Consider the following 16,266-nt stretch of genomic DNA (forward strand, 5'->3'; position numbering starts at 1 on the left):
GCACTGGCCAAACTTGACTATGCACCAAAATTCCATTTCTTGACATTTTTCTGACAATAATCAGGATTTTAAATTTCTAAACCACAAATGAGTTTAAGAAACAAAAGCATTGGAATTAAAAAGAAATGTCTCACAAAACCAAATGCTTCTGGGAATTTTAACAGAAAATTGTTCTTAATCATTAGTACTAGTAAAGGATTCTCTTGATAAAAAATTTTTATTATTTCTTTAGACCTTTGGTACAAAATGTTTTCAATGATCAGATTAAAAGAATATCCTAGGGAATATATAATTGTATCTGTGTATTTTATTCCTGTTCTCATGTGCATCAGACTAAAATATCGCTAGGGAATGGATGGTCATTTTGAGATATCCTAAACTAAAGCCAGGCATAGTGGCACAAATTTGTCATCCCAGTCTGAAGCAGAAGGATTGCAAGTTGTAGGCTGGCCTTAGAAATTTGGGGAGACCCTGTCTCAAAATTAAAAAAAAAATTAAAAGGGCTGGGGATGTAGCTTAGTGGTAGATCATTCCTGGGTTCAATCCCCAGTACCCTTCCTCTCAAAAAGATATACTAAACTAAACTTGATAATACATTGTAGTATGGTCTTCCATCCTCTTCGCTTCTCACCCCAACTGGCAAGAGAACATATCTGAATTCCTAGCCTTGCTTCCATGCTAATTCCAAAAATCAGATTTGTATTTTCCAGATTGTAACTTTCTTTTCTAGAAAACATTGAATTAGTATGAAGAAGTAAAGGTTAATTTACTTGAGCCTACCTAATACCTGTTTCAAACATGGAAAGTAAATTAGTAGATCAATTACTGTGAATTATCATGCATTTCCTTAATTGAAAGGCCTAGTATTTGTTTAATGCATAAATGTTCATGCCTTTATTTTGTCATTGATAATCTTATAATGTTAACCTAGGGATTCAGGGATCACAATCACATGACAATCTTCTTATGCTATTTTCAAAAATTAAAATTAAAAAAAAATGAATTTTTTGAAAATCCACTCATCCACCCTTTTGTATATTCAGAAAATATTTGCTGAACATCTACTATATGCCAAGCATTACACTAGATGCTGAGGATACAGTGGCAAAAAAGATATAAACTTCTGACTTTCATGGAGTTTCTCATGCTTGCTACAAAAAGAGAAAATATGTAAGGAAACAAATGAGCATAAAATAACTATAGATTAGAATAAATGTTAGAAGGAAGTAACCAGGGCACAAGAGCAGTCTATTTTATATTAAGTAGTAAAGGAAGGCTACTGAGAATGAGACTCATTTAAGAGTCATTTAAGACCCCAAAGAGAAGAAGTAGTATGAGAAAAACATTTCAGACAGCCAAGCACAGAGGCATTAAAGAGTTTGTAAGTACCAAAAGTGTGAACCAACAAAGAAGAGGGTAAGAAGAGTATGGTGAATTGAGTAAAATATAGTTAATATGAATATTAATTAATTAATATTAATATTTACTCAGGGATATGATTTAATATGTTGTTTTACTATCTTTGTGGAACAATGAGGTTCACTCTCAAAAACTTTTACTGTATTCATGGTGTAAATGCCTCATCCACAAGTCTCCATATACTTCTATCAAATATTATAATATTGGTACACATTTGAAAGAATCACTGCTTGGTAATTGTCACTTATTTTCTCAAAAAAAAAATTTAATATCAACTTTCCCAACTCCAAATTTCTCAAAATACCTCTCTCTGATTTAATCAGAATGCTTCTCTCAGTTCCTCTCCTGAATTCTCCCCTTGAACTACGGTCATGCTTAGTTGGAAAGAATAACCTCCAGGATATGATAGCAGGTTCTGAGACTGCCAGTAATGCTATCTCATTTTTTTTCTTCACTTTATAAGTGTGGCAAGGAAATCTAATTTGTAAAGAGTGTATCAAAAACCACAGTGCACTGAAAATATATTCTACTGCTTTTACTCTTGGTCATATATTTTGGGATTCTGAAGGTAAGTATGGGCTCAGGTCAACAGCATTGTCAAGGATGGGCCAGAGGGCATTCATTCACATTCATAAGCACTGATGTGAGGCAGACAGTTTTTCTGCAGGAACCATAAGGAAGCTATCTTTTGGGGTGTTATGCAATTCAGCTCTTATCATCAGCAAATGGGTATTGAACCTTGCAATAAAGGACATCAACTTTTAAAAACATCAGAATTATTAAGAGCACCATGCAAAACTAAGGAACTTGCTGCAGGTGGTGTTCCCTGTGCCAAGCTAACTGCAATGGTAAGTAACTTTCTTCCAAGAGGTGGTAGTGATGGGAAAATGGAGGTGGCAAGTAGGGAGTAGTTTTAAACTATTACACAAGTATAGTAGGCAGTAGGGAATTAATTACACCAGTGGACATAGCTAACTTTCTTAATGTAGAGCAACTGAGGACATAATCCAATTAGCTTGATGCCTTTTAAAAATGTAATAGATTTATAAGTTCAAAACCAAATACCACTGTATCAGATAGTACACAGTGTACACAAACTGATCCAGATAGCAAATTATACAGTTCAAGGACCTGTTCTAGGATATACTTCTAATGAGTATATATTACCAAGTACACATTTTAATAATTTTTCTTTTTTCTTGTTATTTTTACATCATCATCTCTTTTACCTCATAAGTTTTAGATGAGTTAATTTTTTTTTTTTTTTTTTTTTTGCAGTGCTAGGGATCAAATTCAGGGACTCCCATATGCAAGTGCTCTACCACTGAGCTACAGCTCTAGCTCAAGATAAGCTAATTTTAAAATTGTTTAATTAAGGTAAGTAAATATTAAAATATTAAGTATCATTACCTATTCTCATATGTTTTTCTTACTTTCTAGTCAAATGCAAAGAATGTTAGTAATTATTAATGTCAGATTTTCCATTTACTTGGAAATTATTTCCTGAGTTATTTTTACATATATTACCCAATAAGAAAGTAGATATATTAATACACTTACTTTAATGCAATATGAGATACAATTATCTTCATAGTGTTTGCAACATCTATGCCTTGGTCCATGCTTGCATCTGAAATTAAATCAAGAAAAATAAAACTAAACTAATCATAATTAAAATATGTGTGTACACATGTGTATATTTGTAGATCTGCTTAAAATTTTCTAAGGAAAAAAAAGAAAAAAATATCTCCACTTTTTCTAAATGTATGCAAATTTTGTTCTTTTAGGACATACAGAAGGAAGGATAACAATATTTTGGTTTTTTGGTTGTTGTTTACCATTTGACACATGTATAAAATATGTGATTGCAGTCAAAATACTTAATGTGGAATACAAAAGTATTAGTATTTTTGACACATTATGAAAAATATGTAGAGATTATCTCTATACACTGCCAAATCTTTGGAAGCTTTAAATGGCTTAATGCATAGTATAACGGTCATAAATCATCCATGAAGCCAGTACTTGAGCAAAAATCATAATGAGAATGTGCTCAGTTTACAGAAATTTATACTTAATTATATTTGAGAGAAAACATATGGAAAAGAAATATGATACAGTATTAAAATCAAAATGTAGTTTCTTAAAAATATAGAAAAAAATAATGTGGGAATTCAAAAGTAGGTTATTTGTGATTTAACAAATAAATTACTTATCCCTCTAGTGCTTAATATAAACATTTTTGCTGAGAGAACTGTTCAGAACATACTTATTTTAATTATTTGATGTATTACTGTAGGATTATTTATTCACCTTTGGTGTAAAGAAGTAAGTAGACTAACATGGGTCAGCTATTTCCTTTTTCTCTAAAAGAGTCATGTTCCAAAAGAAGTAGTTTTTATCACTTCTTTCAGACTAGTTCATTATTTCCATGATTGAAACATATAAACACTTTCCCATTTATAATAAAAACTTACAGAATAAAGTTCTGGCTCTGCACCTTTCTAATCCCATTTAATAAATTGATTAGTGAGGTCTTTTCAGAAATCCAATTCTAGACTGCAGCTGGATTATATATTCAGCCTTTTCTAGTCAAGGGTGACAGCAATAGTTCATACTGACCTAAGCCCTTATGTTATTAGAATGATATGACCTATCTGGTCATGTGAAGTGTTGAGTGATTAAAGCTAAAGGTGTAAAAAGAAGTGAATTATAGAAGGACTGCCTCATGCAAACCATCACTCTTCATACTTCTAAGAGTTCTCTTCAAAGATATTTCAGTCTTTTCTACTAGAGCTGAACAGAAATGATTAACCTCTCTTTGCTAGTGAAGTTAAATCCTGATTTCTACTAAACTGTCATCCTTAACCACTTTTTTAAAAGGATTAAAGTCTGGACTGCTCCTCTCTTTTATTATTTGTTTTGCTTCTGTATTATTCTGTGTCTGATTTCACCCCAGAGGACCAATGAATCTACTATGACAAGTTCTGCCATGAGCTGATCAGTTCTGATACCCAAGGCATCATTCACTCATGAAACTCATCTTCCATTAAGGAGAATTCTCTCTTCCTTTTCTCCACTAACTTAATCAAACTCTAACTATGTTTTCTTTGGAAAATTTTAAATTTGTTTTAATTGGTTATACACAACAGTAGAATGCATTTATGTACTTTGATATATCATACATAATGGGGTTTAACTTGCTTTTAAATAAGTTCACTATAACGATTATTCCTGTCATCTACAATTTTCTTTACTCTTATCTTTTATGTATATGCTAAAATAAAGGCAAAATATTTAAATTCAGTAAAAATTTAACATCCACTCTGTGCTCCTATATTACATCAAGCAATTTCATATATTATTTTACTTAATGCTCACAACAATCTTTAATAGAGATTATTAACCCCAGTTAATAGATAAGGACTTTGAAATGCATAATAGTTAAATAAATCACTTGTCAAAAGTCACTAAGCTGGAAAAGGCAAAATGAGAGTCAAAGGTCAGTTTTCTGATTTCTTAAAGGGTTTCATCTTCCTATAATTGATCTCTTAACTTTCAATATTGCCTACTCATTTTTCCCTCTCTAAAACATCATTACCATGGATTGCTTTTATTGACTAATATTCCAATTTTAAATCATTAAATTATTTTATTAAATGTCTATACTGGAAATATAAATGAACATATAAAATATAAAGATGTTTTTTCTTTTGTATAACAGAAAAATAAAGATTCCTTATTTCAGTCTGAGAGCCCTTGTAAATTTTTGTTCTACAAAATATTCTTAATTCTTACTCCTTATTATTTCTGTATCTCTTGAATCTCTCTCAGGAACTTTTCTTTCTCTGTTCTATAGTTGGCATATTCAATTAGCATGTTTTAATCTGTTTCCTGAAGTTCCCCATCACAGCCTCCTGCTACTTAAAAATAGAATAGTATTTAATTCCACGCAAATCTATTTTAAAGGCCTATGATGGTCTACCCTATGAGAGAGAATGAATAACATTCACTTGCCATAATGAGCCTTTTGTAAAATTCTAAACAGTTTCTGGTGAAAAAAGAAAGTAACATTGTTACCTGAAGAGAAAACAAAAATAATTTGGCATGGTACAGATATTATATAGTGTGCTAAAATATCAAGATAAAGAACTCACATTAAATTCACAAGTTTCTTAACTAGAGAAATCATATTCATTCTTCTTGGTTTTTCCTCATGTTTCTCTCTCTTTTGTTCCACTTTTGCATATGCTGCCTCTGGTGAATAAGAATGTGTGGGAATTTCTTCCTTGCCTACAATAAACCTAAAGAAAAGAAAACAATGTGAGGCACTTTTCACTATTTTAAAAAAAAAAAAAATCGATAAGAAAAAAAATATTTTGTTTATCCATAAACACATTTTGGAGACTATCTTATTTAAAATAGTATTTTCACAATTAATATAATCTAGTTATCCTTAAAAGAAAAAAAGACTTTCAAATTTTAAATACTGAGAAATACTCAGAATTTTGAAGTCAGATTTAACATGCAGGTATTTTAAAATCAAATTAAGTAAAACATAGCACAACACTTCTATGAAGCAATCTTTAATTAGGACACCTTTGTTTTAAGTTATTACATGCCTTAAAGATTTTCAAAAGAAGCAGATAGTTTTATGTCTACTAGTCAAACAAAAAAATTATATTTTTCTCTAAATTCTACTAATATTTACAAGTGAACTAGGTTCTCTTTTAGAGTAAAACTAAATTTATACCTAATGTCACTTTGAGTTATAAACAGCTGCAGTGTAGTAGAAGGTCATTTATACACCTAGGAAAATAGAGGGAACTAAAGAATGAGAACAAGAGATCGTTAAGATTCCACATACCCTCATATTATTCCATTAGAAAAATCTTAAAACCTGATATTATTCCAACTTACTTATTTTTCTTCAGAAAAATATCAAACATCCAGAAAATGACACCATTCCTATTTCAACAAAACTGGACAATATTTTTCCAAAGACAATGCGGATGTTACTACCATTAGATAATATTTAAGAAGTATCCTCTCTCAGAGCTTATAAGCTCTAGGGACAGAGACTATATCTGATTCATTCACCAGTGTATTCCCAGGGCTTAATACAATTCCTGGGACAAAGTAAAAGCCTACTAAACTTAGAATGAATGACTGTTATCTGACTTTCACATGTTGAGTGCTTAAAAAAAGTGAGTGCTAAACTAAACTTAAAGCTGAATTTTCTAAATCTTTTCAAGCTATGTCTAATTGAGAAGTATTAAATAAAGTATGCTGTGAATATTTATTTTGTAAGTAAAGGATGGTTTTTCTCAGATGAAACCATGTGTTTTCGTGATAGAGTAATTACTTTAAGCCTGTTTGTGACTGTAACCATTTAAATTTGAGAATGGTGAGCATTCCCCAATATATCAGGCACTATATATATTTTCTTCATCAAACATTAATATTGCTAGGAAGTCATATTAAATTTGGCTACAGCAAGCATTTTTCTCAACTTTTTTGTAATTAATATTAAATATTGTGTTTTTAACATACTATAAATTTATAGCATATGTCTACAATAAAAATCAGTACAGCTAAAAATGCAAAGAGGTAGAATTAGAAAACCACATCAGAAAATACTATTTGTAAGACTATATATATTAGCCCACATCTTTTTTTTTTTTTTAATAATGAAACTTAACATTAAAAAGTATATTTGGCTTTTGGTACTATTCTGAGTATCAACTTTGTATCTCTGAGAACAATCAATTTGTAATGTGGAAAACTGGAAATAAAATCAAATCTGTTTAATGGAAGGAGATATACAATATAAATACAATAACAACACATAATAATTTTATCTATCTATCTATCTATCTATCTATCTATCTATGTATCTACTGGTACAGGGTATTGAACTTGGGGGCACTTAACCACACTGAAACACATCCGCAGCCCTTTTAATTTTTTATTTTGATACAGGGTCTCACTAAGTTGCTTAGGGTCTCACTAAAGTTGCTGAGGTGGCCTGGAACTTATGATCCTCTTGCCTCAGCCTCTATAGTTACTAGGATTACAGATGTGTCCCACCACATCCAGCTATTTTTATAATTTTTTTTTAACAATAAGAGTACTAGCAAGAATTAACTTTTTTTTTCCAGAATATTTTCCTATATTACAGAAAAAAATTAAATACAAATGGTTCAAATTAGCCCTTTATTACAAGTTGATTTGAAGAAGAGACACAAAAATATCTGATACATTTTGAATTTTTGCAAAGGAAAACAAGTTTTCTCTTTAGAGAAACCACCCTTTTGTTATCAGCTCTCAGTTAAAACAGAATGCTTTATAATCAATATAAGAACAACAGCAAATTAAAACAGTTATTTTGTAATAAGATTTTATATTTTAATTAGGAAATAAGGTTAAACATTTTTATTGTGTATTATAACTTACAAAGGTTTTGCTACCATAGCACTTCCCCCAACTAAAAATATTATTATTATTATTTTATTTATTTATTTTTTTAGCACTAAGGATTTAACTCAGGGCTTCATGTATGCTAGGCATGCGTCAAAAATATTCTTAAACACACTGTGGACTCAATTTTCTTCCTCATAAACCAATTTCTTTGAAATTCATATGATTTTCTGTTAATGATACCTTCTTTCAGGCATGTGGGTTTTAAATATTTTACTGAAATTAAGGAGTGGAGGAGAAGACAAAGAAACAAAATATCAGTTACAGGGTCTTCATTTTCTTACATTGCAAGCTATGTCTTTTGCTTTCTAGTGTACCCATATCCCAGTCCTTATTATTTCGTCTTTGTATCTTCTGTTTCTCTCTTTTTCAATATCCCAAATACTAGGGCAAGACTAATCTTTCTGAAGAACTGTTAACTACCCTGCTGAAAAATCTTTAGTGGCTCCCTACTGTCCCCTTAGCAAATCCAGATTTGTTGGGTTTTTTTTCCTTCTATGTCTTCCATAATCTGACTCAACTTTATCCACTAGAAAATATCTTTATATACTCAAATACAAATTTTTCTTACCAATTATGTTAATTTTCTCACTCTTGCCTCAGATTTCATGTTTATAATGTTCATCTTTTTGCTAATGTTATTCCCTTCCACTCTGATGTTCTTCCTCTTTGCTGTCAGTCATCTAAAGCTATCCTTTAACTACAGTTTAAGGCATGTATCATCTATCAGATTAATAGCAACAATAATATCTGACAGTTTTTGAGTACATCTTATTTGCCAGGCACTGTGCAAACACTCACTTGATCCTCAGCATAACTTCATGAAACAATACTACAAAAACTTCTCCTAGTACTAAAGCCTATCCTAAAGTTTCCTTTGAATATTTGTAGTAAATACCATGCTACTAATCTTCACTAAGTATCTACTACATGTATTTTGGAGAATGAAACAGGGAACATTTGTAAACAGGAAGAACATTGAGTGTGGTAGAGTCAGTACATTGATTTACTTATAAGATGTTAAATTAGTCAAACATTCTGACCCTGGTTTCTTCATCATGTCACATGAGCAAATACCAATTTCAGAAATGGATGCAAAATTTAAATAAATAAACTATGTGACAACTCACATTTATTGTGTGTGTGTTAGTGTGTGTACACACATACACATGTGCCAACTACTATGATAAGAGATGGACTATGAAGTAAAAGAAAAGACTCTAGCAATACTTAAAATCTAATAACTATTTGACAACACATAAGTCCTACTTATAATCCAGTACCATACAATTAAGTAACTTTTTTTGGTAATTGTTCATTGTTCATGTGGAGCTTTGTTTGTTAAAGCTCCTTGAAGAGAGTTTTTGTCTTTCTACCCTACAGTATAAATAAAACAATGGGTCCAAAAAGTAGGAGTCAATTAACTGATTTTTAGGGGGTGGGGGAATCTGATAAATTACTCTTTTAATGAACTACTCACAAAGGCGTGGATATACTATCATGACTTCTAAAACTGACATGACCTTAAAAATTTAGTCAATAAATATTTATGGCAGTTACATATAATATTTATCTTTTTTAAAAAGTTAACTTATATATTTGCTTTCAATATAAAGATAAATAAAATATTACTTACCTAAGTGCAGAAAATGTAAATCCTTTCAAACCATCTTTGCACCTGAAACAAAAATTTACAATCATAAAATAGCATGTTTTGGTATACAGAGTGGTATATTAAATAGCGATTAAATTTTTTTCTGTAAAGAATTATAGTATCATCTTAAAAATCATCTTAAAAACATTTAAAATATTTTTTAAACAGTGCAGCTTCATGTTTTAAAAGGTAAAATGCAGGGTTAATGACCTGAGCATTACAAATGGTCAAAAAAGCAATAAGCAATAAAGCAAATCATTTTACACAAAATGATTAATATGATGATACTTTTGTATGTCATATTAACATAACTTGCAACTCAATTCTCAGATCTGGTGGCTGAAGAAAGGCTAAAGTCATCTTCTAAGAGCTCCACCTGGTCTTAAAATAGGGATGGGAGCGGAGCATTCTTCATTCTACCTAGTCTCTGGGAGACTAATTTGCCATGAAGAAAAAGGCCACATACACTTGCATGGTGTTACATATAGGTCAATTTGAGGTCCTGACTTTTCTTATTAATTTGATGAATGTGAAACAACAGTGTTGGCATGCCCAGAAAGCATGGGGAGTGGGTGTAGGTGGAGGCAGGCAGAAAGGGAAAATTCCAAATAATATTTATTGAGTGTTTATTATTGCCAGGCACTGTTTTGGGCCCTTGATATGTGTTGTCTCATTTAAACACATCACAATTCTGTGAAAAGGTTTTCTTCTATTCCATATCTGCATGGGGTTCAAAATAATGCATTAACTTCCTAGAGAACAAAAAATTAATAGCAGAATTTATGGTGGAGGAAAAAGTTGATCTGACTTAAAACATGTTTTTCTCCTATCCATCCTATTAAAAAATTGTCTTTAATTGGGGAAGATACAAACTACATGGTAATTAAGGGAAAAAAGAGAGAGACACTCAGGTTTTCAAAAACTATTTAAACAATATCATAAAGCAGACACCTAATACTCTAAGACCCTTTATCTAAGGTGATTATACCTACAACTAAACCATGATATAATCACCTTAAAGGGCCACTGGGAATTTATAGTCAAAATTCCTTGAAAAAATCCATAGATTGGTGATAAAATAAAATTCTAATGAATATTAATATTAGACAGATATTTTGGATAAAAAGAACAACCTCAAATCAGGCAACTTTTTCTATGTGTCTTTTGAATGAAAAAGGCCACCAAAGAAATGCCCAACATAAAGGAAATCTATCTTCATTAAAATATATATATTATTATTGAAGATGATAAAGAATCTCAGAAAAAAATTTAATCAATGTGCACAGAGATGTTTAAAAACACTTTAGGATGCATTTCAATTAATGACATGATCTACTTTATGGTCAGGCTAATGATGAGAAATGTAACCAATGAATTTCAGTAACATACTACAGAATTATCCACCCTATACAGAATGGAAGAAAAGACAAAATAATTCATATGTTAAGCTAAAAATGTGCATGGGGAAATTATAGCATTAAAATTCTTAAACTTATCTATTTCCATCTGAAGAAAGTGTTTCACAGTAATTTAAAACCCATAATCTAGTGAAGTGGCGTGGTAAGGGAGTAGGCTAGAAGCCTATTGACTGCAAAAAAGAAAGCAGTAGATTGATTAAAAGATTATGTACATCTGGGAACAAATTTTGGCTTTGGTATGTTATTGTTGAAAGATAGCCATTTATCTTTGTGCAATGCTGAATAGATAAAAGATTCTGACAACTTGGTCTAGTCAGCATTGCATATTTGTGACCCTCAACAATAAATTTAATTGCAGACCAAAACATCAAAAAGTAGCTTTCAAGTATAAAAGGAGCATATACAAGTGAATTTGCAATTTCATTATGATGGAAGTTTGGTTCTTTCAGTAGAACCCTGTGGGAAGCACTTCATATTGATAAAGTCTTAACATGGATTCAAAAGGGGCTATTCTTCTTTCCATTCATGTGTATAAGGTTTGTTAATGTAATTGAGGGTCAGATGTCTATGTCAAAAGAACAAAAAAGTAATTATTCCCATAAAAAGAATCTTTAGATAGTAATATGGCTCAACACTATGACGTCAGGAATACCGTCTGAGCTTTAACCTAACTATGCAACACTATTGCAATCTGTATTATATGTAGAAAATGTGATATAAACATAAAGATTTAAACAAAGCATACCCTATTAGAAGGTTCCCTGTTTTTCTATGAACTTGGTTATTATAATGTAAATCAAATCACCTTCTCCACTTAAGTATTAATGCTCACTTATTTAACAAATATTAACTAAATGCCTACTGTGTTCAAGCACTGGTTTCTGTTCTATGTAACAGTGAACAAGACAGCATCACTGCTTTCATACAACTGACATAGTTGACATAGATATACAACAAAAAAAAGTAAGTCATATCATGAAAATGGCTATGAAAACAAACAAACAAACAACCCTGTAGGATGAGAGGGGAAATATTGATGGAGTCTGGCTTTCTTATTTTGCATTGTATAGACAAGAAGAATCTCTCTAAGAAAGTAAAATGTGATAATCTGATCAGAAACCTTAAGGAATTAAGGGAAGGCATTTCAGTTTGAAGCAATAGCAAGTACGTTTGTATCATGATGAGAAGTGGTATAAAATGAGGTTACAGTAACAGAAGTAGAGGGAAGAAGTGGTCTACAATGCATGTAGGCCCCTTTAGACATGGGAAGGCCTTTGGAAGCTTCTCAGGACAGAAGATGACAAGTTCTGCTTTAAATTTTAAGAAAATCATGTTGGCTGCTGAATGGAGAATATAGGAAGGCAAGATAAGAAGCAAGGAAAAAGTAATTATGGTTAGAGGTAGGTTGGAGATATGATAAGAATCCAAATGTATTTCAAAAATAAGAGCTGGCATAAATTCTAAATATTTTGAATGTGAGGTAAAAGAGAAAGATAATTTAGAAATTATTAACATGTCTTTGGTCTGAGTGAACAGAAGATTAAAATGATCATTGACTGAAGTTAGGAATAATGAATTCAAGAAGAAAATAAAAGTGTTAAATTTGAGATGTGTCTTAGTTACTTAAATGAGAATGTAAAGGAAGAAAACAGCTGGTTATACTCATCTGATTCAGTTATGCATAGTTCTTAAATCAATGAAACTAGATATAGTCATATAGGAAATCAATATAGATAAAGATTCAAAAAATGAATATATTATATTCCTCTATAACCTATGAAAACCTCTTCTCTAGAAGAAAAACAAAAATCCATTTCTCCTAATTAAATCACCCTTGACTATAAAGTCTCATTTTTATTTTCAAGTGTGCATGAAGATAATGCACTTTACTCATATACACAGACTTTTCTATTTAGTCTATGCAAATAACATAAAATAACTACTATAATTAAATCCATATTTACTGAATCTCTATTTCTACAAGGTTCTGTGCTAAGGAAAAATTTAACATAAAACAGAGCCAGGAAAGACAAGAAGGGTTTGCAGCATTACATCAAACAATCAATACACAGCTAATTATAGAAGTTCAAGTTGGAATTACATACCATGCACAGGAAAGGATAAAGAAACTTAATGTTATCATTATCAGAACACTTCTCTTGTAAAATTACAAATTGGAAGTGTAAATGACAATAAAAGAAAAAGTTCTGCCCATAGATTTTTTTCTTCCATGGTTAATTTCTTTGAAATTACTTCCATGAGCTTTCATCTTTATTACAACATTGTACCAGCAGATGTCGCTAGAAAACTATTTTTGGAAAACTGTAGTTCTGATGTGATTTTTATCTCCACACTTTTTTTTGCAAGTTTTCCTCTAAAAAATAGTTTATAAGGATTCAAAAATGTTATTAATCTTAATTAAATTATGTTTCTTCAAGTAAATATTATGATATTAGACTTAATGATGGCTGATGTTCTTGTTCCTGTAATCTATTATTCCACAGAGATGGCTAAGAATAACCTACTTATTTGGCACCAATATAAAATTTGATTATACAAATGTGCTGCTTCACTGTATATCTATAATTAGCAGAAAATATAAAAACAAACTATTTAAATTCCTAAAATTCTTTTGTCTACTCAGTTTTCATCCATTTGGTAAAACTAGTGGGTGTGAAAAATATACTCTATCAATCTCCTTTAAAATATTATTTCAGACACAGTGCATAGTGTAGTGGAGGAATCTTGGTGTTTACAAGGATATAGACACTAGTCATAATTTTTCTACCAACGTTGAAAAAAAATCAATTAATTCTAGAGTTCAACTTCTTGGTCTATTAAAAAGGGTCTGAAATATATGACCATCCTAATTGGTCCACTGAATGACTTCTTATTCTGAAATTTTATCATATTATTTGATAGGTTCATTAATAAAATCATAAGGGAAAAAATAGAATAAATTATTCTAAATTGTTTGTGATGTTTAAAAACAAAGATCTTGTCAACACCAAGAATAAAACAACAAAACCTTTTTGTTTTAAGATTACTGGTTGCTATTGGGATTGTTATACTTGCTTATCATTTCATAATATTTTGATGAAACTGTTTCCTACAAATGTTCTCTTTCTTGAGATTAAAAGGTCAACTACTGAAATAAATACACAGTACTATAGGAAGACCTATAAGAAACACTATTAAGAATCAATTCATTTTTATAGTCTCATTAGTGATAAAATATTACATTGCTGCTACATTTGGCATCCATGCTTAACAATTGATATTATGAATGGTAAAATATAAAATATTGCTCATCAGGTGTACATGGAATGTTAGAGAAAGTACTCTAAGCGGACACATAACCAATCTGTGGTTAGTGGGCTGTCCTACCTAGGATAGGTTAAGAAGCATGAGGAAAAAATAACTTTTTACTCTCTGTAGTGCTATATCATTTTGAATTTATATAGCACAAATTTATGTATTATTGTATAAATTGTTTAAAATCAATTCTTGAACATTTAAGAAAAGACTAAACAACATAAAAGTTATTCGTCTTTATTTCACTGAAACAAAGGCAAAGAATATAAAAAACTAGTCAAGTTTATTAACATTGTAGTAAGAGGTTTGCTAGGAAGACAAATAAATATGTTAACAAAAATAAATGTGGTTTTTTTTTCTGGAATTTTCTGAAATTGTGATCCCAAAGAACATGGATAATTAAATGACTGCAATGATTAAAATATATATATGAAGTACCAATTGGAACATTTCTATTTCTTTTGTCTTTTACTGACTGAATTGGTTGAAAGATAACTCATTGGTTAATATTATACAGTCTCCCTCTATTCACTCAACAATCATTTATAAAGTACCTAATACACAGAAGACACCCCAGGCCAGTCGGCCACTGTGCCACATTCCCAGCCCTATTTCATATTTTATTTAGAGACAGGGTCTCACTGAGTTGCTCAGCATCTTACCGTTGCTGAGGCTGGCTTTAAACTTTCGATTCTCCTGTCTCATGCTCCTGAGCAGCTGGGATTATAGCACCCTTTTAATTTTTTGTTTTCAGACAGAGTCTCACTAAATGGCTGAGGACCTCACTAAACTGCTGAGGCTGGCTTTGAACTTGCAATCCTCCTGCCTCAGCTTCCTGAATCTCCAGGATTAAAGGCACATGCCAATCAATTCAGTCAGTAAAAAGACAAAAGAAATAGATATGTCCCAATTGATACTTCAAAAATACTTTTTAATCATTGCAATCATTTAATTATCCATGTTTGTTGGGATCACAATTTCAGAAAATTCCAGGAAAAAAAAAACACATTTATCTTAGTCCAGCATTTTATATCATTTATCTCTTTAAATTATTTGATTTGAGAAAACTACTATATGCAAAACACAAAGATTGGCCCCCCCTCAAAAAAGTTTTAAATTGTTGTATACACTGGTAATTCTTAAAATATCTATTTTATTCTGATTGCATCAGTCATTACATCACTCAGTATAAAAAATAAGTTACAAGCCAGACTTAGTGGTGCACACCTGTAATCCCAATGGCTCGTGAGGCTAAAGCAGGAGGACTGCAAATTCAAGGCCAGCCTCAGCAATTTAGTAAGGCCTTGTCTCTAAATAAAAAATATAAAGGCCTGAGTATACAGCTCAGTGGTTAAGCATCCATGAGTTCAATACCAGGTATCAAAAAACAGTTACATTATTTTATGTGAATAAAATTATTTTAAAAAATGCTCAAAGTTCAAGTGTTCAATTTATCCTGGAGTTATGAAAAAATGACATGTGAATAGTTTCAGAAAATAACCGAATCTTCAAAATTTTTATTTATTTAATTACCATGTCATTGACGCTAAAAACATAAGTGTTTTTGGAGTGCATATAACTGAAAGTTTAATTTAAAAGAAATCAGAATGCCTATTTAAATGCCTTAAATTTTTGACACAGAATTATTTTACAGAAAACTCATGCAATTTTATGTATGTTGTTTTTAAGTTAAATTATTATTAGTTTTTTAAAACCCATATAAAAATTAAAACAGTACCTGTAATTACTTTCCCTAACCAATTTTCATGGGTAAAAACTTATCTTAATAGTGACTTATTATTTATCATTTGAGTTGGGTTCAATAATTACAGATTTTTTTCTTATATTTGTTTATCTAAGAATATCAAGATTGACACAGAACTAATTATTTATTTTTAAAATCTTCAATGTATTAATCATATGTGCATACTCCAGTAGATTAAAGCAATTATTGCAACTGTATGTGGTTAAAATACATTA

The 16,266-nt window shown here is 30.7% G+C and overlaps 1 protein-coding gene across 10 annotated transcripts in view; it reads right to left on the minus strand.

Annotated features, from left to right (window-relative positions):
• The window catches only part of Tmem135 (transmembrane protein 135), a 224,596-nt gene that overhangs the window by 13,296 nt on the left and 195,034 nt on the right, over positions 1–16,266 (minus strand). For all 10 annotated transcript variants that reach the window (XM_076846542.2, XM_076846538.2, XM_076846536.2 and 7 more), the window contains 3 exons: positions 9,536–9,577; positions 5,577–5,723; positions 2,980–3,049 (listed from right to left, as the gene is read on the minus strand). In XM_076846542.2, coding sequence (XP_076702657.1) covers positions 2,980–3,049; positions 5,577–5,723; positions 9,536–9,577 — 259 coding nt within the window. The remainder of the gene's footprint in view (positions 1–2,979; positions 3,050–5,576; positions 5,724–9,535; positions 9,578–16,266) is intronic.

This window comes from Callospermophilus lateralis, chromosome 2 (assembly GCF_048772815.1).
Source record: "Callospermophilus lateralis isolate mCalLat2 chromosome 2, mCalLat2.hap1, whole genome shotgun sequence".
Lineage (NCBI taxonomy): Eukaryota > Metazoa > Chordata > Mammalia > Rodentia > Sciuridae > Callospermophilus > Callospermophilus lateralis.